Source organism: Ailuropoda melanoleuca, chromosome 5, assembly GCF_002007445.2.
Source record: "Ailuropoda melanoleuca isolate Jingjing chromosome 5, ASM200744v2, whole genome shotgun sequence".
Classification (NCBI taxonomy): domain Eukaryota; kingdom Metazoa; phylum Chordata; class Mammalia; order Carnivora; family Ursidae; genus Ailuropoda; species Ailuropoda melanoleuca.
Genome location: NC_048222.1, coordinates 48,257,387 through 48,282,995, shown reverse-complemented (window position 1 = coordinate 48,282,995; position 25,609 = coordinate 48,257,387). Strand labels below are relative to the sequence as shown.

The window sequence follows — 25,609 nt, the reverse complement described above, 5'->3', positions numbered from 1 at the left end:
TCAGGGAAATACAAATCAAAACCACAATGAGATACTACCTCACACCAGTCAGAATGGCTAAAATTAACAAGTCAGGAAATGACAGATGTTGATGAGAATGCAGAGGAAGGGGAACCCTCCTACACTGTTGGTGGGAAGGCAAGCTGGTACAGCCACTTCGGAAAACAGTATGGAGCTTCCTCAAAAAGTTGAAAATAGAGCTACCCTACAACCCAGCAATTGCACTACTGGGTATTTACACCAAAGATACAAACATAGTGACCCAAAGGGGCACCTGCACCCCAATGTTTATAGCAGCAATGTCCACAACAGCCAAACTATGGAAAGAGCCCAGATGTCCACTAACAGATGAATGGATAAAGAAGACGTGGTGTGTATACACACACACACACACACACACACACACACACACAATGGAATACTACCTAGCCATCAAAAAAATGAAATCTTGCCATTTGCAACAACATGAGTGGAACTAGAGGGTATTATGCTAAGCGAAATAAGTCAATCAGAGAAAGACAATGACATGATCTCACTCATACGTGGAATTTAAGAAATAAAATAGAGGATCACAGGGGAAGAGAGGAAAAAATAAAACAGGATGAAATCAGAGGAGGAGACAAATCGTAAGAGACTCTTAATCACAGGAACAAAACAGAGGGTTGCTGGAAGGGAGGGGTGGAAGGATGGGGTAACTGGGTGATGGACATTAAGGAGGGCACATGATGTAATGAGCACTGGGTATTTTATAACACTGATGAATCACAGACTTATACCTCTGAAACCAATAATACATCATATGTTGATTTAAAATAAATAAATAAAATGTAAGTAAGAGAAAAAATGGGAAGGCTGTAGACTGAAGGACAGAGGAGTAGCTGAAGGGTACTACAACTCCCCCAGTAAGGGTAGGAATCAGGGGGACTGAGAAAGAAAACAGAACATTTACTTGCCCTTGAAAAAACAAAACTAACCATAAGAAATAGTTCTCTGCTCATCTCCACAATTTCAATTACTCTTTTAAGAACAGATCACATAGTGTGGGACGCCTGGGTGGCTCAGTCAGTTAAGCATCTGTCTTTGGCTCAGGTCATGATCCTTGAGTCCTGGGATCAAGCCCCACATAAGGCTCCCTGCTCAGCGGGGAGTCTGCTTCTCCCTTTCCTTCGCTCATGCTCATGCTCTCTCTCAAATAAATAAATAAAAACAGATCACATAATGTACATGTGCTGCAAAGAGAAACCACTTCAAAGTTTCGAACCTCCAATGAGAAAAAAATTTATCAGGCTCAAGAACAAAACAAACCAAAGAACAGATCACAAAAGCTGTCAAGAGGCAAAGAGATTAAACACATTTTAAATAGTTTATCCAAAAATATCAATAATCTATCAATTTCCGATAGGGACTTAGAAGAAGAAAGACTTGCAACTCAGTGAGATGGCACTTCTATTTTACAAACTGGGAGAAAATTAGAGAAGTGCATTTGAGGATTTTAAGCTCCAACTATATAATTTTTTTCTAAACTCACGAAAATTTCCATTTTACAAGTGATATGGTACAAGTACAATGAATTTACATAGTTGTAATTGGGAAAATGAAATTTTCCCAAATTTGTTATTTAATAAGCCCTACCAAAATCACAAAGAGACTTTCTTTCAGTATTTTGCATTTCTGTGTGCATTAATCTTTAGGTCACTTGAAAATCAATATGATGGACTGAGTACTAAATGACACCAAAAAACTGTTAATTTTGTCAGGTATCATAACCACATTACGGTTATGTAAGAAAATGTCTAATTTTTTAGGGATGTATACTGAAACATGTAAGCGTGAATAAATCTGTTTCTAATACCTTACCAAAAGAAAGAAACACACAGAAAGATGTGGCAACATCTTGATAACTGCTGAATCTCAATCAGAAGTTGAAAAACGGGAGCCCACAGCCCATTTCTACATGCCTAGGCTAGGAATGGTTTTCCATGTTTAAAGGATTATTGTAAAAGCAACAAAGAAAAATATACAACAGAGACCAAATGTTACCCCCAAAACCTAGAATGTTTACTAGCAGGCTCTTTATAGAAAAAGTTTACTGACCCTTATTCTAGATAACAGGCATGTAAGAATTTATTGCACTGTTTTTCTCTACTTTTGTGTAAAAATTTTTCATACTGAAAAATTTTGAATAGCACACTGAAAAATTTTTAAATATCAATTCACAATAGAAAAGACAAATCTAACAAACCCTGATAATGCTTTAACAGAAACCATGCAAAAAAACCACTCCACAGTTTGCTAACATTCAAAATGTACTTTAAACAATGAAAAGTGAGGGGAGCCTGGGTGGCTCAGCTGGTTGAGCATCCATCCCACTCTTGATTTCAGCTCAGGTCACAATCTCAGGGTCGTGAGATAGAGCCCTGCACAGGAGCCTGTTTAAGATTCTCTCCCTCTCCCTCTGCCCCTTCCCTTGCTCATAGGCACTGTTCTAGGACCAGCAGACAGAGAAGTGAATGAAACAGACAAAATTCCTTGCCATAATAGAAACTGCATTGTTATGCTTACTTTTCTTATTTGACTTGCAAATATTCTATCTTCCTCCCTTTCAGTACTGTTAAGTATATTCCCGTATTCCAAGATATAAAAACTAAACAATCAACTATACTCCAATTAAAAAAGAAAAAACTAGACATCCATATGTACTTATATTCAATGTAAACAAATCATTCAACATAAAATTTAATAACTTTTAAAGAATATACTAATCAGGCAATACTTACTGGAGATCCAAAGTTATGTCCAACTTCATGAGCAAAAGTAATGTGAGAGACTTTGGGAGGTACATGAGATCCATAGTTCTGAACAGTAATAATTCCAGTGTTTAAGGACTTCTTCTTACCATCTGAATACAGCTTGCTTTTTTCACATATTCCTCCAGAGCTTCCTAATTCAGAACAAAACATGGCAAAATTAGCATCTATTTAACCCCCAAAATAACTTTCTAATATATACTATATTAAATTAAAACATTTTATATATCCCACATATATTAAATGCTCAAAAGTTTCTTTAGCCCAAGATCAGGAAGTCATTTCAAGTAAGTTTTAATGGTACATATAAAGAAACTCCCAGGACTTAGTACAAGGCCCTTAAAAAAAATGTTCTTCATAATCAAAATATTCCCTAATTTTTGCTCCCATTAGGCAAAAAAAAAAGTTTCTGTTAAATTTGAATATACCCGTATTTACACTGTCAAAGCCTATACCTTCTCATTAAAAAAAAAAAAAAAAGGAAAAAAGAAAACAATTAATTTAAATGAGAGTTGAAAAAAATAATCTCAAGTAGATTCTGAGAAAGTCACTTCCACAAATAATAGTGATGCATGGGAGTACATGATTCACTATCTTGAGAGGCAATATACAATATATTTTTTAAAAAAGAAAAAAATTAGTGGTTGCCAGGGGCTGGCAAGGAAGTAGGGGAATAGAGAGAGATTTGTAAAAGGGTACAAATTTCCAGTTAAGAAATGAATAAGGTCTAAGTATCTAATGTATAACATGATGACTATAGTTGATAACACTGTATTGTATAAATGAAATTTATGAAGAGAGTAAAACTGAAACATTCTCACCCAAAATAAATAATATATGAGGTGATGGATGTGTTAACTCAGTGGGGGGAACCCTTTCACAATGTATGTGAATATCAAATCATTACGTTGTACACTTGAAGTATCTTATAATTTTGTCAGTTATACCTCAGTAAAGCTGGGGGAAAAGAAAAGAAATATGTCCAGCAGGCAAAAAAAAAAGGAGAGTGGGAGGGAAGGAAGAAGAAGAAGAAAGCAAATGTGGAAAAATGTTGACTGATTAATCTACCAGGAGTTTACTATACTATTCCTGCAACTTTTCAGCAGGTTTGGAATTTTTTTCAAAATAAGTTCAAAAAATTGAATTATGATTTTCCAATGTGTCTTGAGAATACCTTCAAATTTTAAAAGAAAACCCATAACGCTACTTCTGTTATACATATTGAATCACTTTGTAGTTCACCTGTTCCATAACAGGATCTTTCCAAAATAGCCTAAAACCAAATTGAAAGTACTTGTACATCTAAAGGCAGGTAATATAAGCAATTAGAGAAAGAACAATGGGAAAATCAGAAATTGGCTGGCCAGCCCGCATCTGTGTGTACACTGTACTGAGAACACAGTTCGTTTAATAATGCTGTTAAAGACTCTTAGTGAGAATTCTTTAGTTTACATTCACATGTAAAGGGTTTCTCTGACTTTTTTATTAAAATACAGTCAAACGTTAGGATATTCTGATAACTGATCAAATTATTTCAAATTAGCTTTCTATGTGCAAAGTTACAACCAAGTTATTAAACCATTAAAAAAATCTAACATTTATAATCCCTGATTAAACATATAATAGGAGGCAATTAAAAACAGATTTGCAAGAATGGCATGACATTACAATTGCTGCCCTGTTTATTTTAAGATTAGAAAGTAAATTTAAAAGGGGCGCCTTGGTGGCTCAGTCGGTTAAGTGTCTGCCTTTGGCTCAGGTCATGATCCTGGAGTCCCAGGATCTAGCCCCACATCAAGCTCCACATCAGCAGGCAGTCTGCTTCTCCCTCTGACCCTCCCCCTCTCTTGTGCTCTCTCACTCTCTTAAATTAATTAATTAATTAATTAATTTAAAAAAATTTTTTAAAGGTAAATTTAACACAAATTTAACATAAATGTGAATCACTATTATGCTTTAGGAAGCTAAAATAACAAGCTCCACAGAAAAGTAAACTGAAAGACTGAGCCATATGCAGGTTTTAACCAGCACAAGATGGAGAACCTTTATGATAGTCAGAACTTACTACCTTTTCTACAAAGAAAACTGAACAGAAAGAAAACACGGCAAATGATTTATGAATATTTAATGTATTTTCTTATGCTACTCCTACTTTTGGAGATGAGTCCTAAGGATTGTATCAGTATTTCTAGAAATTAGAAAAGATATGAATAAGCACTCTGTATGTAATAATTATAGTTTTAAACAAATAGTAAATTAATATCCTGCCTTAGTGAAGATATGTCATACGCAAATTGGTCCAATGCAGTACTGTCAAACTTGAATTAAGCATAGAAGACTCCACAATGTAAATCTTTATCAGTTAAAAAAAGAAAAAAAATAAATAGAATTTATTAAAAACTCTGATAATATATTTTCCTGTATTTTTAAGGTTTATATAGTTTAAGGGAAAATGAGATATAAATTTGAATGTACTCTTCTGAAATATAGTCTTCATAATTTCACATCTTGTTTAACATCTTAGTAAATGCTTTTGGGTTTAATGTGTCACTTATAGGAAAGTTTAATATTTGTTACAAACTATTAACATATGCTAAAATAACTGAATTATACAGAAAAAAATACTATACTTAATTTTATAAGTTATGGTTTAATACTTTTTGGCAGTAGTGCACTGATTTTTTTAAATTCCAATATAGTTAACATAAAGTGTTATAATAGTTTCAGGTGTGCAATATAGTGATTCAGCAATTCCATACATTACCCAGTGCTAAGTTACAGTTTAATTTTTTTATAAAATAATGCAACAAGTTCTGATGTACCAGAAACTCAATCAGTGATCTCCGACAGCTAAACCACAGCTCAAGTTCAGTAATTGCTTTATATTATACATTTAAAATTTTACTACATGTAGTCATTATTGCAAAACACAAATTGTAAATTATAATGAGAAGGGTAAAATTTTTTTATTTCGAGTTAAAAGCTATTACTGATGGATAGATGGCTCAATAACCAACGAAGAAGTAAAATGACTTTTTTTTTTAATCTAGAGTACAGTCTGAGACCTAAAGCGACAGAGTATCACTCATAAACTTTAAAACAGACTACCAACCCAGCCCCAAAATTAGAAAAACTGCAGGATAATATAATACCCTGACTGAGTCCACAAGCACAGTTTTGATAAGAGCAGGCCTAAACACTTAAAACTTAACAGTAGCATACTGATCATGCAATATTAATCTGAGCAGTAATTTTGAACCAGACAATAGTCCCACTCCCTGACAGGTTATCAGGAAATGTCTTAGGGCATTTCTTTGTCTTTCATGTCTGGAGAGCAGTATTCACAAGTAATAGGGAGGGACCGGAAATGTTAAATATCCAACCCAGACAGCACAAAATGCCAATATTAACGGTCCTGTTGTAATATTCTAACTATGTAATTCTCCCAGACTTGTAATTAGACTTTTAAACAACACATTAAGACTTTGATAGGCTGTGGGTTATCTTGAGAACCTGAATTGGCTCTGTATGCCCTTAAATCCTAATATGTAAAATCAAACTAAAATTTCTAAACTAAGAAAAACAGAAGAGGCTATGGCTAACAATTGAAATGTCTCAAAAAATGTTCTTCACAAATGGTCAGAGGAATACCGAATGGTTCAGGATTAACTATGGAGACAAATTCCAGAGCTAGCCTTACTCAGTGGCCTGCCCAAACTGAGACTATGCTCATTAGGATAACATTAAGAAGGATAATATATGAACAGAATGTACCTTAATATATTTTAAAAAATGGCCCCTCTCAAAAGACATGTTGGATGGGTGCCACAAAGGAAGTAAAATAAAAAGATTATCTAATATAAGGAATTTACTTAGTGAAGGAATCAGTGCTTCAGTCTCTAAATTAAATAACACAGAACCAGGCTCATACAAAGAAAAGTTTAAAGAAATCTTTCCAGATTCATAATCAACACTGACTTTGTTCGCAAGACCAGACTCCCTTTTTCTGACTCCCTTCTAATCCCTGTTTAATTTTAAATGGGAGCCTCCAAGCCAGCCCAGTTCACTAGTTGTTTCCATTTATTATGGAGTTGGGCAGGAGGTGCTGTTTTCCTGATTAAAGAAACCCAAGGCAGGGGCGCCTGGGTGGCACAGCGGTTAAGCGTCTGCCTTCGGCTCAGGGCGTGATCCCAGCCTTATGGGATCGAGCCCCTCGTCAGGCTCCTCTGCTATGAGCCTGCTTCTTCCTCTCCCACTCCCCCTGCTTGTGTTCCCTCTCTCGCTGGCTGTCTCTGTATCTGTCAAATAAATAAATAAAATCTTTAAAAAAAAAAAAAAAGAAAGAAATCCAAGGCAGTACCCACCTACAGTATGATATTAAATAAGAATAAAAAGTAGTGTAAGAAGACTTAAAGACAAAAAACCTACTATTCAAATGTTTCATCTTTCACTGCTTGTCCCAGCTTAACTGAGTCAGTGAAGACTACAGCTAATAATTTGAGTAATATTCTGTAAAATTAACATCACAACAAAACTCTCCACACCACCATCTATTTGTAGTAAAATATCTGCAGAATTAAATGAAACTAGGCTAAATAATACAACAAAATCAAAATTAATTAGGCCAAATAAAAATGAAAAAATTAAAAAACAGTAATAGATCAAAAGCTGCTATGAAATGATACTTTTTAATAAACAGATAACCACAAAAATTACTAAGATCTATAGACAGAAACATTCAGTCTCAAAAAAGGACAAAAACAGAAGTTACAATGAAAAATATACACATTGAAGCAAAATGATTTACCTAAATTTATAGAGACAGAACAGACAAGAACCCAGTCTCCTAGCTCCCAAACCAGTGCTCTTCCCACTATGCCATGACAATTACCCAAAATGATATCTAAATATTAAAGAGTAGAACTCTTTTATAACTCCTCTTTCAAAAAAAATGGATGCCAACAACACCAAAACCTCTACTAAGATGCAGGAAACATTTCAACTTAACAGAAACATCTTAGAGAAAGCTAGGATATTATAGTATATAATACTTAGTAGAATAACTACCCAATGCACTGAACCTGGAGTCAAAATGTCTAGACTCTGAGTTCTGTGTGATCCAGCATCGGTCACAAAGTCTCTAAATCCAAGTTTCCTCATCTGCAGAATGGAGGTAATAATACCTACACCTCAGAAGGGTACTGAAATAATCCATAAAACCAAAAATATATTTTTCCTTATAAAAAAATACAATGTAGGGTACCTGGGTGGCTCAGTTGGTTAAGTGTCTGCCTTAGGCTTAGGTCACGATCTCAGGGTCCTGGGATGGAGCCCTGTGCTCAGCTTGAGCTCCCTCTCCCTCTGCCCCTCCTCCCGCTATGTGCACTCTCTCTCTCTCTCAAATAAATAAAAATCTTTTTAAAAAATACAATGTGGGGGCGCCTGGGTGGCACAGCGGTTAAGCGTCTGCCTTCGGCTCAGGGCGTGATCCCAGCCTTATGGGATCGAGCCCCACATCGGGCTCCTCCACTATGAGCCTGCTTCTTCCTCTCCCACTCCCCCTGCTTGTGTTCCCTCTCTCGCTGGCTGTCTCTATCTCTGTCAAATAAATAAATAAAATCTTTAAAAAAAAAAAATACAATGTGAGTCAAAAATAAAACTCAGTTCAGGCAGTCAAAGGGCAAAGGGAAGAGAAGAAAACTGTCAATTTCATGTTAAGGCAGATACCCTAGACTAGAAAAAGCTGGATCAAAAGAAGAAAGATCAGGGTGCCTGTGTGGCTCAGTCAGTTAAGCGTCTGCCTTCCGCTCAGGTCATGATTCCAGAGTCCTGGGATCTAGTCCCACATCAGGCTCTCTGCTCTTGGTTTCGGGTTTGAAATCATCCAATCACTTGCCCAGAAGCCATTCTGTGAGTAAGTTTCCTCAAAGACAAAAATATGAATATGGTAGTCTCAAACTTGAATGTGAATCAGAATCACCTAGAAGGCTTATTCAAAAAAAGATTGTTGGGCTCTATACCTAGAGTTTCTGATTCAGTAGACCTGGGTGGGGTCCATAAATTTGCATTTCTAACAAGTTCCCAGGTGATGCTGATGCTGTTAGTCTAAGGAGCACATTTTGATAATATATTAACGGTAATTTACTACATTAAAGGTAATTTACAACAAAAAATCAAATTAATCCTTGAATTTTCACAGTACTCACTAATGAATAAGAAGAAGAAATCATAAACTTTGTAATAAATCATCCAACTTATTCAAGAAGGGGAAAAGAAATTTCAGAATATAAAAGTTATAAAACATGTGAAATTATCACAGGAAAGAGTGAGATTATACAATCTGCTGACAATGCAAGAAACACAAAACCAGGACAGATCAACATAAGAGACAAATATAAATCTCCAAAAATACTGTACTATGATATATAGTTCATGACATAAATTTGCACCTTAATGACATCATGAAAATGTGGAAGAAAAACAAAAGAAGCTTTGAAAATTGTAAAATTATATTCATTGCTGGCTTTAAAAATAAAGCAAGAAATATAAAAGCTAAAATATAGTACTACTTAAGATGTTAAAATATACATCACAAATCAAACAATAAACTAATTAAAGAACAGGAATAGAAAAAGCTTCCCTTACCCTGCATAAAGCATTCTATCTTTTAAAAAGACAGAAATGATACATCAGAAGAAAGAGGTATTACCATATATAGCTCAAAAGATGACAGGCTACTGATCAAACTCTATATGGCAAAATTTATATTCAAAGAGTCTGGGACTGTTTCTACTCAACCTTTCAATTAATAAATTTGTATTTCTCTAAACTAGGCTCCTGAACTTATTAGACTATAAATTACAGGCCCCCTACCCCCACTGTAATGGGAAGGGGATTATCCTATCCCAGCTTTCTTAGTGACAGCAGTTTCCATGGCTAAGACAGGGACCCCGGCAGAGTCTGGGCCCAGGTGGTGAGGTTAGTGGAGCTGTGGGTGCTGGGGCCTCCTGCTTAAATCTCTTTTCAGGCAACACCTACCTTTTGTTAAAATAACTGCTATAAATAAAATAATAATAAGGGCAGTCTTTCTTTACTTTCTACCTACTGCTTCTGATCGGGCTTTCTCTGCTCTCTATCTCATTGCAGAACAGAAGCAAGAACATAGTTTTCCCCTTTTAATTCTTAGGACCTCTTTCCCAGAAAAAAATTTTTTTTTAAATCAATAACATTAACTTTTATGAAAAAAATTAGTATTTCACTTTTGTTTTCAGAAATAAGTACCACTTTTTCCTCATAAAATTATTTCAACCACTGAATGTACCAAATGTTAGGCTATCTCCCTGTTAGTACTCATTTCAAAATAAAAAGCTACCTACTCCATCTATTTTTCTACTTACATTATGCTTATGACTCCTGCCTAACTCAAGTTCTTTTTAAGTTAAGATATTGCACAGGCATCAGTTTCTACTACAGTTTTGTAAAATTCAATGTGCCCTGAAAATTGCTTGTTTCAAGTATTAAGCCAAGACATAGTTAGATAAACTACCTGAAGGTGCTCCAACCCAAGCCAAACCAAGAACACCATCATCAAAATCTCGGTCTGTGAAGACATAGGCCAAACAGTAGTCATCATGATTCTGCTCAGAATTCAATTCCAGAAACTTCTCCACACCAATATTCGGGAAACGGAAGGGATTTGTAGGGTCCTTTTCATCAGCAGTTGTGTTGATCTAAAATCCAAGACAACTATTTAAATAGGCAATTAATGTTAGCAGAGCCTATGTGTAAAGTCTTTGCTCACCTTCTTCTGCATCCGCCTGGACAATATGCTTGGAACCCAAGGGAAATCAGGCCTGAATTAAGGCTTCTACAATTGTTCCCACGGCCCCCATCCCCGAGCTGATTATAGAAGCCAAAAAGAAAAAAAAAAAAAAAAAAAAAAAAAGGCTAAGTAGGAGAATTAAAATTGAGTATGTTAAATTTCTGGGCAAGTACTGACCAAATTTCTGAACACTGAATACCTGGGATGGAAAAATAAGTTCTACTTTCATAACTTCTAATAAAGGAAGTGCAGTTTCTCAAATTTAATCATATGAACAAGTCCCTTTTAGTACTCATCTCCTGCACATGGTGGAAAGTATAAGGATATAAACCCCTAAATTTTAGCTAATTACCAGAAGATGAAATAGATATCAAACCCAAGACTGTCAATGCAACAGGCAAATCATTTCTTTGGTTCTCCTTGCCTAAAATCACAGGAGTCAAGCCCAGCAAACTGCAAGTTCAATTTTTTTTCCCTGAATGTGGGCAGGAATTTTTTTTTTAACTCCCCATTCTCTTCTCCTACTGTATCAAGCTGAGTTCCTCCAGAATGTTTCTTTTGATACTTAGCTACTATACTCCTAGTGCGGGTTCCTCCTTCACAATCTGAAGAATAATCAGTTCTGATACTAAACAAAAGCTTTCATTTATTAGCCCCTGCCTCCTTTCAAAGACCCCTGCCTGTCCTATGAAGTCCTAGAACAATTTGGCTTTCCCAGAGTAAGTCAGAAAATTACATATACAACTGCTGATACAGAATAAAAAGGGATATGCATGAAAGTAAATATTTTTTAGAAGGCAGTCCTCAGTCTATTGAAAATGTTAGTAGTAAAGGGAGGATGTAACAGTTGATAAAATGAGAACTCCAGGTCTTTTTACATTCCACACCCTTCAGTAAAACCAAGAGGCTCAGAAGCAGGATTGCAAAAACACTACTGAGGGCAACTGCCTAAGGACAGGTTTCTGGTTTATCTTATTAACAACTAAAAACAATCAGTAATGGTCACCTAACACAAAAAAATCCAACAGCAATCACACTATATATTATAAATAGCCCATGCTTAGAAACATGCTATAGACGGCTCTTTCCCACTAAACAGTGAAATGAAATTCCTTGATATTTCTGTAATACTGGCTACAAATAAAAACTGCATCTACATTATAGTTACCTATATTAAAAATGAGATAATATTTAAATGTTTATTCATATAAATTTCAAATTAATGGGTCACAAAGAATCTGCAGATGAGATTTAAACTAAAATTTTAGTCTCAGTTAAAAGCTTGAAAACAACCAAAAGCCACACTATCCATTCATATACATACATTTCTTCATAATGCAAATCATTGTACTAAAAAAAATGTACTTCACTAAAATTTGTTCTGGTATTCTTTAATTTTCACTAGTTTGCTTTTATTAATTTGCCTACTAAACAATAATTATTATCAGTTTTACTTGCTCATTTAAAGGCTTACCTTACTCTCAAAATACATGAAAGCAACTGATTAGGAACAGTTCTTATATTGTTTATCTACAAACCACATTTCACCTTAAACTCCAATTTAACATTTAGGCATACTACTAAGGACCACCTTTAGCTATGCTATTAAATATATTACATGCATGAACAATAATTATAATTTTGTCAATCATATTTTAAGAATATTAGGAGCACAAATATAAAGAAACCCTATGGCAAGTACTTTCGTAAAATGATTTTTTTAACTCAAGCTGTTTATCGAGCTTATGAATTCAGATTCTTAAGCTATACACATAGAAAGAATTCACATTTGGAAAATTTTTGAAACAACCCAATTGTTAGTAATTTAATATCTACTTATTTAAATTCATAACATTAAAATTACTCATCAGTGACACTGTGGCTCTGGGTGAGCATTTCTCAAAAATGTATTCTACAGTTCTGTGGACTGTCAGTTGACATTAATACAGAAAAGGTTCCATGGTCAAATTAGTTTTGAAAATTACGAGTTTCTCTTCTGAAGGATGTCTCAAAATTTGAGATATGTTAGTGTATACTATGAATTTACATGAAGAGAGCATAGTACTAAGTGTTTTTCCAACTTCTAATTTTATTTAACCATTCTATCCTTCCTTCCCGCAGAGCACCAAATGGGACACACTCTGAAAAATACTACACAAGGCAAATCTTAAGAAACTGGGAAATGATAAGGGGGTGGGGGGGCAGAATGTCAAGTACTGTATCTGTAGTTCTTGAGGGGCTAGGGCTTTCTAACTGGCATGTTAATCAAATAGAATACAGCATGACAGTACCTCTTTTGCAGTCCAGATTAAAGCCCTACAGGGATTTCATTTTTAAATCATAAACCTAGATATCTCTGTGTGTGTTTCTGTGTGCATGTGTAAAAGCCAAGAGTAAAGATAAACTGGATCAGTAATACAATTTAAAGTAAAAAGCAAGCATTTTTCTTTTTATAAACACGGTCCTTATTGTTTCTCTTTCTTAATGTTCTGAACTATTGAAATTCCTTACTCTTATTCGTTTCACCATGAAACTGATGTTACGGATTCCGGAGAAGTCTGTAGTCTGGTAAATTGTATCAATCGCTTTAACATGACTGGATATCTATAGATTTAAAAAAAAGAAGAACCACCTTTTAGAGGCAATATTAAAATGTGAATAAGACTGTGATTTTCCATTTTCCCAAATCAAGAATTACTCATGTTCCACCACACTCAAACTTTAAAATGTCTACATCATGGGGCGCCTGGGTGGCACAGCGGTTAAGCGTCTGCCTTCGGCTCAGGGCGTGATCCTGGCGTTATGGGATCGAGCCCCACATCAGGCTCCTCCGCTGTGAGCCTGCTTCTTCCTCTCCCACTCCCCCTGCTTGTGTTCCCTCTCTCGCTGGCTGTCTCTATCTCTGTCAAATAAATAAATAAAATCTTTAAAAAAAAAATAAAAAATAAAATAAAATGTCTACATCATATATTGGATGAAAAGATGAAACAGATTAGTGAGCTAGGGCTAAGAGGGGAGATTCTATGCCTTTTCCAGACCCTTCTCCAGCCAGAAACAAACATCACTCTTGCTTCAATCATGTAAACCTTTGTTTCCTCAATCAATCTTGCAATGTCAGACCTCCGTGCCTTTTCATGTGCTATTTCCTTAAGCCTAGAGTATTTTTATCCATCAGACTCAGTTCAAACATCTCCTGTAAGAATTTCCCTGAGAGGGGTGCCTGGGTGGCTCAGTTGGTGAAGCACCTGATTCTTGCTTTCTGCTCGGGTCATGATCTTGGGGTTGTGGGACTGGGCCCCCACATCAAGCTCTGCGCTGGGCATGGAGTCTGTTTGGGATTTTCTCTCCCTCTGCCCACTCCCGCACCCCACTCTTGCTCTCTTGTGCTGTCTCCCTCAAAAAAAAAAAAAAAAACCCTGATAATGTCAGGACACTCTGTCATTCCCTGACTTTAGTCTTTCTTTTTTTTTTTTTTTTAAAAGATTTTATTTATTTATTTGACAGAGATAGAGACAGCCAGCGAGAGAGGGAACACAAGCAGGGGGAGTGGGAGAGGAAGAAGCAGGCTCATAGCAGAGGAGCCTGATGTGGGGCTCGATCCCGCAACGCCGGGATCACGCCCTGAGCCGAAGGCAGACGCTTAACCGCTGTGCCACCCAGGCGCCCCCTGACTTTAGTCTTTCTATTATTAGTACACATAATCTTTAAGTTTTTTTGACCACTTATGATATAACTAGGCACTGTTTTAGGTGCTAGGGACACAACAGTGAAAAACAGTAAAGGTCCTTATGAACTTACAAAGATTTATTCTAGAGGGTGATGGGAGAGAGGAAGTAATGCAAATATAAACAAGATACATTAAGATTTGCTAAATTCTAGGAGGAAATTAAACATGGTGATATAACATAAAGGGATTCTCTATTTACCTAGCTGACTCCCAACTACACTCTCTGGCTTCTAACACTTTCCCATCTTCATTTATAAAAACATTCTTGCTACAGTTTATGTAAAACATGTATATATTCTTTTAAAATTATTTTCAAAGGAATCAGATAAACTTAAGATGGTTAAGTAGAAGCATTAACAATAATTTCAAAAGTAGCCCAGGCTACCAAACTGATAAAGTTCTAACGGTGCTGACAGGGTCCATTATAAATTCATGCTATCGAGCCTCAGCTTGGCTTGGTAATCCCTTATCCAATTCTGTTTCTACTCCACTCCCAATGGTGGTAGTTCAAACATTCCTCCACAGATGATTATACTTCAAACTTTACTGAGACTCCATCTTGACTTCCCTCCTCTTTACCTTCAAATTTTTCTATCTTCATCCATTTCTATCTTCCTCAAAGGGTAATTCTTCCTTAAAGGGAAACTTTTATTCCCATCCCAATCCTTACTGGACCTTCAAGTACACTGTTTCCTATCCATTTTCTTTCTCTTATATCTTACATTGCTTTTCTACTGGATAACTTTCCTCTTCCTACTAACTTGCTCATTTATTTTCTGTCCTCCTTTCACCCCCAAATATTCCATATTATTTCTAAGTTGCCATATTTGTTTCTATTTTTCACATTTCTTAAAACCCTCACTGCTTTGGCCAACCCATTCATTACTGTTGGCAATGTTTTCACCCTCACAACTCTATCAGCTTAAAACTCATCAGTAATCCTCTAGTAACTAGAAATCAACTATCTTTTGCAGTCATTTTTTTCGGTATTATTGAGGTATAATTGACAAAACTGTAAGATCTTTAAAGTGTACATCTTGATGATTTGATATATGTTCGCATAGTATCCCCCCATCTAGTAAATTAACATACTGTAGTCATTCTCTTTGATATCTCTGCAATGTAACACTGCTAGCCAGGCATTTGGTTTTGAAACTTGTTTCTTCCTTTGCTAATGCCATTTAATCTCCTACCTGTTTAACTATTATGTTTTACCCCACAGCTTCTCTTCCTCATCCTGTTCACTATATGCAGATATTATCCCCCAGTTTCTTCCCTTTTAATTTCATTCTCTCCCCTAACTTCAATTCTATCTTTTGTATCCTTGAATTCTATGCAGAAAGCTTAAGGTTAGGCTAACTTCTCCTAAGCTCCAGCTCTCCATTTTCAATATCCTAAGGAGCGACCACTTGGCTCTTAAACACACCGAAAATTAAGCTCATCACCACCATCAAAATGAGTTCACCATTTATATAACTAGCGGCACCTACATCCTCTTAGTCTCAAATCAAATTTGGAGTCAAAATGCATTATCAAACACTCACTGGGAATCTTCAACAGAGTATCTCCAAAAACTTTTTACTTTAATAAGGGTTAAGAAGACAAAAATGCAAATAACACAACTCTGAAAGTGCTAAGTATAAAAAAACAAAAACAAAAAAACAAGTGCTAAGTACAATGGGAATACAGAATAGAAATTAAATACTTCTTATTGGAAGGATTCCTCTATTCTTCTTTCTTTTAGGACCACAACTGAAAATTTCACCTGCTTTTCAAAGCTAAGTTCCAGTGTCATCATCTTCACACAATCATTTTCATACACCTGTTTTGGAGGATTCTAAAATATCCTAACTGGGGCGCCTGAGTGGCTCAGTCATTAAGCGTCTGCCTTTGGCTCGGGGCGTGATCCCGGCGTTCTGGGATCGAGCCCTGCATCGGGCTCCCTGTTCCGCTGGGAGCCTGCTTCTTCCTCTCCCACTCCCCCTGCTTGTGTTCCCTCTCTCGCTGGCCGTCTCTATCTCTGTCAAATAAATAAATAAAATCTTAAAAAATTAATAAATAAATAAAAATAATTTTAAAAATGAAAAAATAAATAAATAAAATAAAATAAAATATCCTAACTGGTCTCTCAGTCATCTGTGTGCTTATTCTAGGTATTTTATAATTATTGAAAATATGTATTCTTTTTTTTTCCCCAAAAAGAGATATGCTGTAACTTTAATTCCTAGAGAAAAATATAGGTGTAATGAAACAATATGAGAACATAAGAACTCCTAAAATAGAAGCAAAATTATAAATACCTGAGCAATCACAGCTTCTCGTGTTCCATAATATTTAAAGAACAGATGATCAGTCTGAATATAAAGCTGACAAGTATTTCTTTCAGCTGAAGTTGTACGTTTTTTCCTTAGGTGTTCTGGACCATTAACGGCATGTACTTCTTGAGGCGTCTATATGTCAAAAAAGAGTCATTTCTGATAATTAGCATGCTTCACTATTATAAAATTATGTAGCAAAGAACACACATCATGTAGAATTTCATATTCTGCTTTATTATGGAACACCATAGGTGTTCCCCCACACCGTTAAAAATTCTTCATAAATCTCACTTTCAGCCTCATAACATTCTACTGTATAGACGATCTGTAATTTATTCAAGAAATTCTTTCATTTTTAAACATTTTCAAAACCTACCTTTTAATATGTAATCATTTAAGTATAAAGCAAGTCTTATAGTAGTTTATAATATTTTGATATCTTCTTCTATCTCCCTCTAATACCCAATCTATTACCCAGCCCTATCAAATTGATCTCCTAAATACCCAGGGAATATGCCCATTATCTCTGGCACCCACGCATCAGCCCAAGCTACCATCACTTATTACCTAGAATACTGCAATAATAGCGATGTAATCCATCCATATCCACTACTGGCCTTCACTCTATTCTCCATACTGCAATCTTTTCAAAATGCAAATTTGCAAATATTACCCACCTGTATAATAGATTTCAAAGGCTTCTGACTGCTCTAAGGATAAAGCCCTAAATCCTTTACACGTGCCACCAAATCAGCATTGCAGTCTCTGCTTACCTGCCCAGTTTCTTTACATTCTATATTATTTCAAAGAGAGACTCTATCTGTACAGAACCCAACTCTTGCTCTCTGTGCTACAGCTACAAAGGCCTTCTTTCCAATCCTCCAGCATCGTCTGTCTCCTGACAGTCTCTACACACACTACTATCTAGCTAACTTCTCCCTTCGGATTTAGAGAAGGTCAATTCATTCATCCTACCACCTCAGAGAACCATGTACCCATGTCCCTTACACAGTGCCACTTTAGTTTATTGTGTGGTGATTGGTTTAATTTCTGTCCCCAGCCCTCCATCATTACTTCAACCATTAGAATATGAGCTCCAGAAAGAAGAAACTATTTCTGTGTTTGCTTCTTGCTATACTGCTATCACCTAACGCAGACCTGGCAGGCAAACAGTTGACATTCAGTATGTATTTGTTTAAAGAATTAGCACTGCTATTGAACCCAAGCACTTAAACATTTGCTGACATCTAAGAGCTCCATTTTAAGTGAATTTTGATGACACAGTAATGGAGAATTCAAAATAAATCAGATTTTAAGCCACAATTCCAAATTTACACTCACATTTTATACTTTCCTTCTCCCTTGACAACTCCATGTTTGACTGTTCTCTCAGTTACTGCCTTCATTTAACTTTTATTTATTTTCACTGATACAGCATTCTAGGATAGCAGTTACTCAGTTTCAGCACATTGCACTGTCTTTGGTTTTCAATTGTCTCCAGTGAAAAATGAGCTGTCATTTCTACTGTTGCTGCTTTGAAGGTGACTGGACTTTTATTATTGGTTGCTTTTCAGAGTATATATATCTTTTGGTTTTCAGACTTTTCTAATAATATGCTAGGGTGTTACTTTCATTGGAAAGTATTTATCCTACTCTAATTACAGGGCTTACTGAATTTGTTGATATCCTCTGTCGTATCTGGAAAACTCTCTGTCCTATCTGTCCCTATTTCACTCTCACTTTTTTCCTCCTGAGATATCAATTATACATACGCTAGACCTTTTTAATGAATCCCTTATCTCTTATATCTCTTTTTTGTATTTTTCTATCCTTTTGTTTCTTAGCGGTTCACTCTGTTTTCTTATGATACACCATCCAGATCTAAACCCATCAAATTCTTAATTTCTGTTGCTATACTTTTCTTTTCTTTTTTAAAGATTTTATTTATTTATTTGACAGAGAGAGGCAGCCAGCGACAGAAGGAACACAAGCCGGGGGAGTGGGAGAGGAAGAAGCAGGCTCCCAGCAGAGGAGCCCGATGTGGGACTCGATCCCGGAACGCCGGGATCACGCCCTGAGCCGAAGGAAGGCGCTTAATGACTGAGCTACCCAGGCGCCCCTGTTGTTATACTTTTCAATTATAGAATTTCATCTGGCTCTTTAGTTCATTTTCAGTTTTCTGCTGTAATTTTAAATTCCATCTTTATGTACTTGAACATATTGAGTCTGTATGTGTCTGATCATTTCATTATCTGGAAAACTTCAGATTAGTTTACATGTCTGACATCCCAGCTAGAATGTAAGCTCTCTGAGGGTGTATACTCTGGGGGTATATACTCATTTATTCTTGTATCACTGACGTTTGGCATACAATAGTTTTTTCCTCTTGTTCTTCCATCATGTTTATTGTTTGTTCATATCCTTATTATTTTTAACTGAGTGCCAGACAATAAACATGAAAAACCACAGATATAAGTTTAGGCTTCAGGTGATGATATCTTTTTCAAGACAAGATTTATTTTTTATTCTGGTAATCAGTGAGGCTTGATGCACTAGTAATCCTGGATCATCTTACTCTAATCAGAGATTAAGCAGCTGTGCTGCAGAATTTTAACCCCCGTGACAGAAGGAGGTAGGACATATTTTGACTCACCTTACTCCCAGGGAGTAGCCCTTCAAGAACCCAACCTAAAGCCCTTACGAGAAGGCCGTAAATACTATTTTTATCCTCAGCCTCAAGAATCTGGAGAGATCTACTCGGCTTCTCAGTCTCTCAGCTACCTTATCATGAACTAGAAGATACACCTGGAGAAAAGATAACCCCAAAGGCCATGCTCACTTGGCTAGGCATTCCCATATTTGCCTAAGATCCAGCCCCATAATTCTTCACAGCTTTGTTCTCTCTCCAATGCCTCCAAACAAATACACATACAAACATGCACATGAAGACACACATATAAACATACACATACATACTTTTAAGTATTTATATTTAAAAAATTTATATTTGGGGGCATCTGCATGGCTCAGTCAGTTAAGCGTCTGCCTTCAGCTCAGGTTGTGATCTCAGGGTCCTGGGTTCGAGCCCTGCATCTGGCTCCCTGCTAGCAGGGAATCTGCTTCTCCCTCTTCCTCTGCCCCACCTCAACCAGCTCGTGCTCATGCGCGTGCTCTCTCTCAAATAAATAAAATCTTTGAACCAAAAAAAAAAATTTATATTTTGAGGCCAGGTTGGTTTTTATTAGCTGCTCTAAATAGGAAAAGGATTACTCTATTTCTTGAAACAATTCCTTGTTAATTTTATGTATTGTGAATACTGTCTCAAAGTTTGTAACTGTCTTCAGTTTAAGGTATCTTTTACTATTAATTTTCATATAGTGAAATATATCAAAATTTTTATAGTCAAAAGATTTTATGTCATATTCAAAGTGTTTCTCTTTCCCAAAATCCAAAATATTTTTTAATATCTTTTCAAATGCTTTGCCCATTTTTTAACTGAAGCTCAGGCATTTTTTTAAGTGAGTTAAAATAGTTCTTTGTATATTCTGGAGAAGCCTTTTGTCAGATGTACTGTTGACATTTTTGCACAGTCTCTGGCTTTTTACATTTTCTTAACTGTGTTTTTTGAGATTTTAATTTTGACAGAGTCCAACTGATAAATTTTGTAGGGCATTTTTGTACCCTAAAAAACTGTTGCCTATGCCAAAGTGACAAAAACTTCTCCTTTTTTTCTAGAAGTTTTAAGTTTTAGCCTTAAGCAAACAGATTATCTATTTTCAGCTAATTTTTGTATAAGGTATAGTGCATAGGCTGAGGTTTGATTTTTCCCCCCATATGGGTATCCAATTAATCATGCCAGTACCATTTGTCAGACTGCTCTTTCCTGCGAAAATCAGCTGACCCTATGGACTCACTATTCTGTTCTACTGATCTATCCTTAGGTCAAGAGGACACTACCTTGACTATAATGGCTTAAAATCAGGCAGTATAAATCCTCTAGCTTTGCTCTTTTTGGAAAATTCTTTTTGCTATTCTAGGTTCTTTACATTTAAGCCTATCAGAATCAGTTTATCAATTACTAGATAAATCCCCACTGAGATTTTGATAGGGGTTGCACTGACTGACTCTACAGGACAATTTGGGGAAAACTGACATATTGAGTCTTCCAAACAATAAACACAGTATATTTCTGCATTTATTTAGACATTTAATTTCTCTTGGCAATGTTTTATAGTTTTCATATATATGTCTTGTGCATATTTTATTAAATTTATTCTAGGAATTTTATATTCTTAATGATATTTTTAGAGGGTTTTTTAAAATTTCATTTTCTAAATGTCATCGGTAGTATATAGAATACAACTGATTTTTTCATACTGACTTTGAATCTATCCTATATCCTTGGTAAATTTACTTATTAATTTTATAACTTTTCCTAGATTCATTAGGATTTTCTAAGCATACTCTCAATGGCACCTACAAATAAATGCAGTTTATTTCCTTTACAATCTATATGCCTTTCATTTCTTTTTCTTGCCTGATTATGCTATGACCATGATGTGTTACTTTCTTTTATATATTGTTGAGTTTGACTTGTTAATATTTTGTTTAAGAAATTCTGCATATATTCATAAGGTATATTGGCTTGCAGTTTAGTTTTCGTCTAATGTCTTTGTCTGGTGTGGGCATCAGAGTAATGCTGCTCTGACAGAATATGTTAAGAAGTTTTCCCTTCTCCTTTATTTTCTTAAGGGCTCTGTGTAAGATTGATATTTTTTCTTTCTTAAAGGCTTAGACTTCTATGGTGAAATGATATCTGGGCTTGAATATTCCTTGATGGAAAATTATTAAGTATCAATCTAATATCATCATATACACACCTACTATTATATTTCTGCTTGTTTTCTTAATTTGTATCTGTAAAGGAATTTGCCCATTAAATTGGCTGTTGAATTTATTGGCTCAACATGCTCAAAATTTAAACTAATAGTGTGTGTAGTAATATCCCCTTTCATTCCTGATACTGTTAATTTGTGTTTTCTCCTTATTTCTTGATCGGGCTAGCTTTAGAAGTTTATTAATTAATCTTTTCAACTGATTTCCTCTTGTTTTTATATCATTGATATCTCTTACTGGTTACTTTATTCCTTCTATTTACTTAGAGTTTAATTTGTACTTCCTGGTCTAGCTTTTTAAGGTGGAAGCTTATGTGACTGATCTCTAGATCTTTCTTCTTTTCTAATATGATCATTTAAAACTTCACATTCTTTGTTGTTAGCAAATGTTTCCTGTGCGCTCTTCACTTCTTTGTATAGATCTAAATTTCCATCTGGTATCCTTTTCCTACCCAAAGAAAATCCTTTAACTTTTCTTGCATTTAAATTTTCTTTCAGTGGTTATTCAGCTTAAGCTGAATCTAACAAATTTTTATTATTTTGTGGTTCCCAATTGCATTATTTGATGTGACTTAATTTCTAAAAATTTCAGGATTTTCCAGATTTTTTGTTGCTGATTTCTAATTTAATTTCCTTAAGACCTAAGAACTTATTCTATATAATTTCAAACCTTTTAAACTTATTGAGACTTCTTTTATAGCTTCGTATATGTTAGCAAATGTTCACATACACTTGAAAAGAATGTATATCTGCTACTTTTGAGTGAATAGTTCTATATGTCAATTAGGTCAGGCTGGTTCAGAGTGGTGTTCAAGTGTCATATATCCTAACTGGTTTTCTATCTACTTGTTCTATTAGCATATCAATCAACTTCTCTACTCAGAAATAAGTACCTCCCGCTATAATTTGTAGATTTGTCCAGTTCGCCTTTCAATTTAGTCAGTTTTTGCTTAATGTATTTCATAGCTCTATTACTAACTGCATTATTAACATTTAGGATTATTTCTCCATGATAAAGTAAAATGTCCCTCCTTATCCACAGTAATACCCTGTGAACTGATATACATTCTTTGATATTAATATGGTCACTCTAACATTCTTATGATTGGTGTTTGTATGATACATGCTTTACCATGCTTTTAAATTATTTGTGTCTTTACATTTAAACTGCATTTCTTTCAGCAAGGATACTGAAGCAGTAATCAGAAGTCTCCCAACAAACAAGAGTCCAGGGCCGGATGGCTTCCCAGAATTCTACCAAACATGTAAAGAAGAACTAATACCTATTCTTCCGAAGCTGTTTCAAAACACAAAGATGGAAGGAAAACTTTGGTTTTTTTTAAGATTTTATTTTTTATTTGACAGAGAGAGAGACAGCAGTGAGAGAGGGAAGACAAGCAGGGGGAGTGGAAAAGGAAGAAGCAGGCTCCCAGCGGAGTAGCCTGATGTGGTGCTCGATCCCAGAACGCCAGGATCTCGCCCTGAGCCGAAGGCAGACGCGTAACGACTGAGCCACCCAGGCGCCCCTGGAAGGAAAACTTCTAAACTCTTTCTATGAGGCCAGCATTACCTTGATCCCAAAACCAGACAAGGACCCCCACCAAAAAGGAGAATTACAAACCAATATCCCCGATGAACATGGATGCAAAAATTCTCACCAAGATACTAGCCAATAGGATCCAACATTACATTAAAGGAATATTCACCACGACCAAGTGGGAGTTATTCCTGGGCTGCAAGGGTGGTTCAACATCAACAAATCAATGTAATACACTACATTAAGAAAACAAAGGACAAGAACTGTATCATCCTTTCAAAAGATGCAGGAAAAGCATTTGACAAAGTACAGCATCCTTTCTTGATTAAAATTCTTCACAGTGTAGGGATAGAGGGAACATACCTCAATATCATAAAAGCCATCTATCAGAAAAGCCAAGAGCGAATATCATTCTTAATGGGGAAAAACTAAGAGCTTTCCCCTTAAGGTCAGGAACACAGCAGGGATATCCACTATCACCACTGTGGTTCAGCATAGGACTAGAAGTCCTAGCCTCAGCAATCAGACAACAAAAGAAATAAAAGGCAGTCAAACCAACAAAGAAGTCAAACTTTCACTCTTCACAGATGACATGAAATTCTGTGTGGAAAACACAAAAGACTCCACCCCAAAACTGCTAGAACTCATACAGGAATTCAGCACAGTGGCAGGAAATAAAATCAATGAACAGAAACCAGCTGCATTTCTACACATCAACAACGAGACAGAAGAAAGAGAAATTAAGAAGGAGCTGATTCCATTTATAATTGCACCCAAAACCATAAGATGCCTAGGAATAAACCTAACCAAAGACGCAAAGGATCTGTATTCAGAAAACTACAGAACACTCATGAAAGAAACTAAGGAAGACACAAACAAATGGAAAAACGTTCCATGCTCATGGATTGGAAGAAAAAATATTGTTAAAATGTCTATGCTACCTAGGGCAGTCTATACATTCAATGCAATCCCTATCAAAATATCATCAACTTGGGGTGCCTGGATTGCTCAGTCAGTTAAGCATCTGCCTTTGGCTCAGGTCATGATCCCAGGGTTCTGAGATCGGGCCCCACCTCGGGCTCCCTGCTCAGCAGGGAATCTGCTTGTCCCCCTTCTTCTGCTGCTCCCCCTGCTTATGCTCTCTCACTTGCACTCAAATAAATAAATAAAATCTTTAAAAATATATCATCAACTTTTTTCACAGAACTGGAACAAATAATCCTAAAATTTGTATGGAACCAGGAAAGATCCCAAATAGCCAAAGGAATGTTGAAAAAGAAAACCAAAGCTGGGGGCATCTCAATCCTGGACTTCGAGCTCTATTACAAAGCTGTAATCATCAAGACAGTGTGGTACTGGCACAAAAACAGACACACAGATCAATGGAACAGAATAGAGAACTCAGAAACGGACCCTCGACTCTATGGTCAACTAATCTTCGACAAAGCAGGAAAGAATATCCAATGGAAAAAAGACAAGTCTCTTCAACAAATGGTGTTGGGAAAATGGGAAAGCCACATGCAGAAGAATGAAACTGGACCACTTCCTTACACCGTACACAAAAATAGACTCCAAATGGATGAAAGACCTAAATGTGTGACAGGAATCCCTCAAAATCCTTGAGAAGAACACAGGAAGCAACTTCTGTGACTTCTGCCGCAGCTACTTCTTCCCAGACACATCGCCAAAGGCAAGGGAAACAAAGGCAAAAATGAACTACTGCTAAATAGTTACAGATAAAAAGCTTTTGCAGAGCAAAGGAAACAGTCAACAAAACCAAAAGACAACCAACAGAAGAAGGAGAGGGTATTTGCAAATGTCTTATCAGATAAAGGGCTAGTATCCAAACTCTATAAAGAACTTATCAAACTCAACATCCAAAGAATAATCCATTCAAGAAATAGGCAGAAGACAAGAACAGACATTTCTCCAAAGAAGACATACAAATGCCCAACAGACACATGAATAAATGCTTAACATCACTGGGCATCAGGGAAACACAAATCAAAACTGCAATGAAATACAACCTCACACCAGTCAGAATGGCTAAAATTAACAAGTCAGGAAATGACAGATATTGGTGAGAATGCGGAGAAAGGGGAACCCTCTTACACACTGTTGGTGGAAAGGCAAGCTGGTATAGCCACTCTGGAAAACAGTATGGACCTTCCTCAAAAAGTTGAAAATAAAGCTACCCTACAACCCAGCAATTGCACTACTGGATATTTACCCCGAAGATACAAATGTAGTGATCAGAAGGGGCACCTGCACCCCAATGTATATGGCAGCAATGTCCACAACAGGCAACCTATGGAAGAGCCCAGATGTCCACTGACAGATGAATGGTAAAGAAGATGCGGTTTATATATACATACGATGGAATACTATCAGCCATCAAAAAAAATGAAATCTTGCCATTTGCAACAACATGGATGGAACTAGAGGGTATTATGCGAAATGAAATAAGTCAATCAGAGAAAGACAATTATCATATGATCTCCCT

General features: G+C 36.0%; 1 protein-coding gene across 1 annotated transcript in view; it reads right to left on the bottom strand.

The window, feature by feature from the left end:
* The window catches only part of ADAM10 (ADAM metallopeptidase domain 10), a 150,565-nt gene that overhangs the window by 35,551 nt on the left and 89,405 nt on the right, over positions 1-25,609 (bottom strand). Inside the window, exons 6-9 of the mRNA XM_034660916.1 lie at positions 16,657-16,806; positions 13,141-13,233; positions 10,354-10,537; positions 2,778-2,941 (exon numbers count right to left, since the gene is read on the bottom strand). Of these exons, the coding sequence (XP_034516807.1) occupies positions 2,778-2,941; positions 10,354-10,537; positions 13,141-13,233; positions 16,657-16,806 (591 nt within the window). The remainder of the gene's footprint in view (positions 1-2,777; positions 2,942-10,353; positions 10,538-13,140; positions 13,234-16,656; positions 16,807-25,609) is intronic.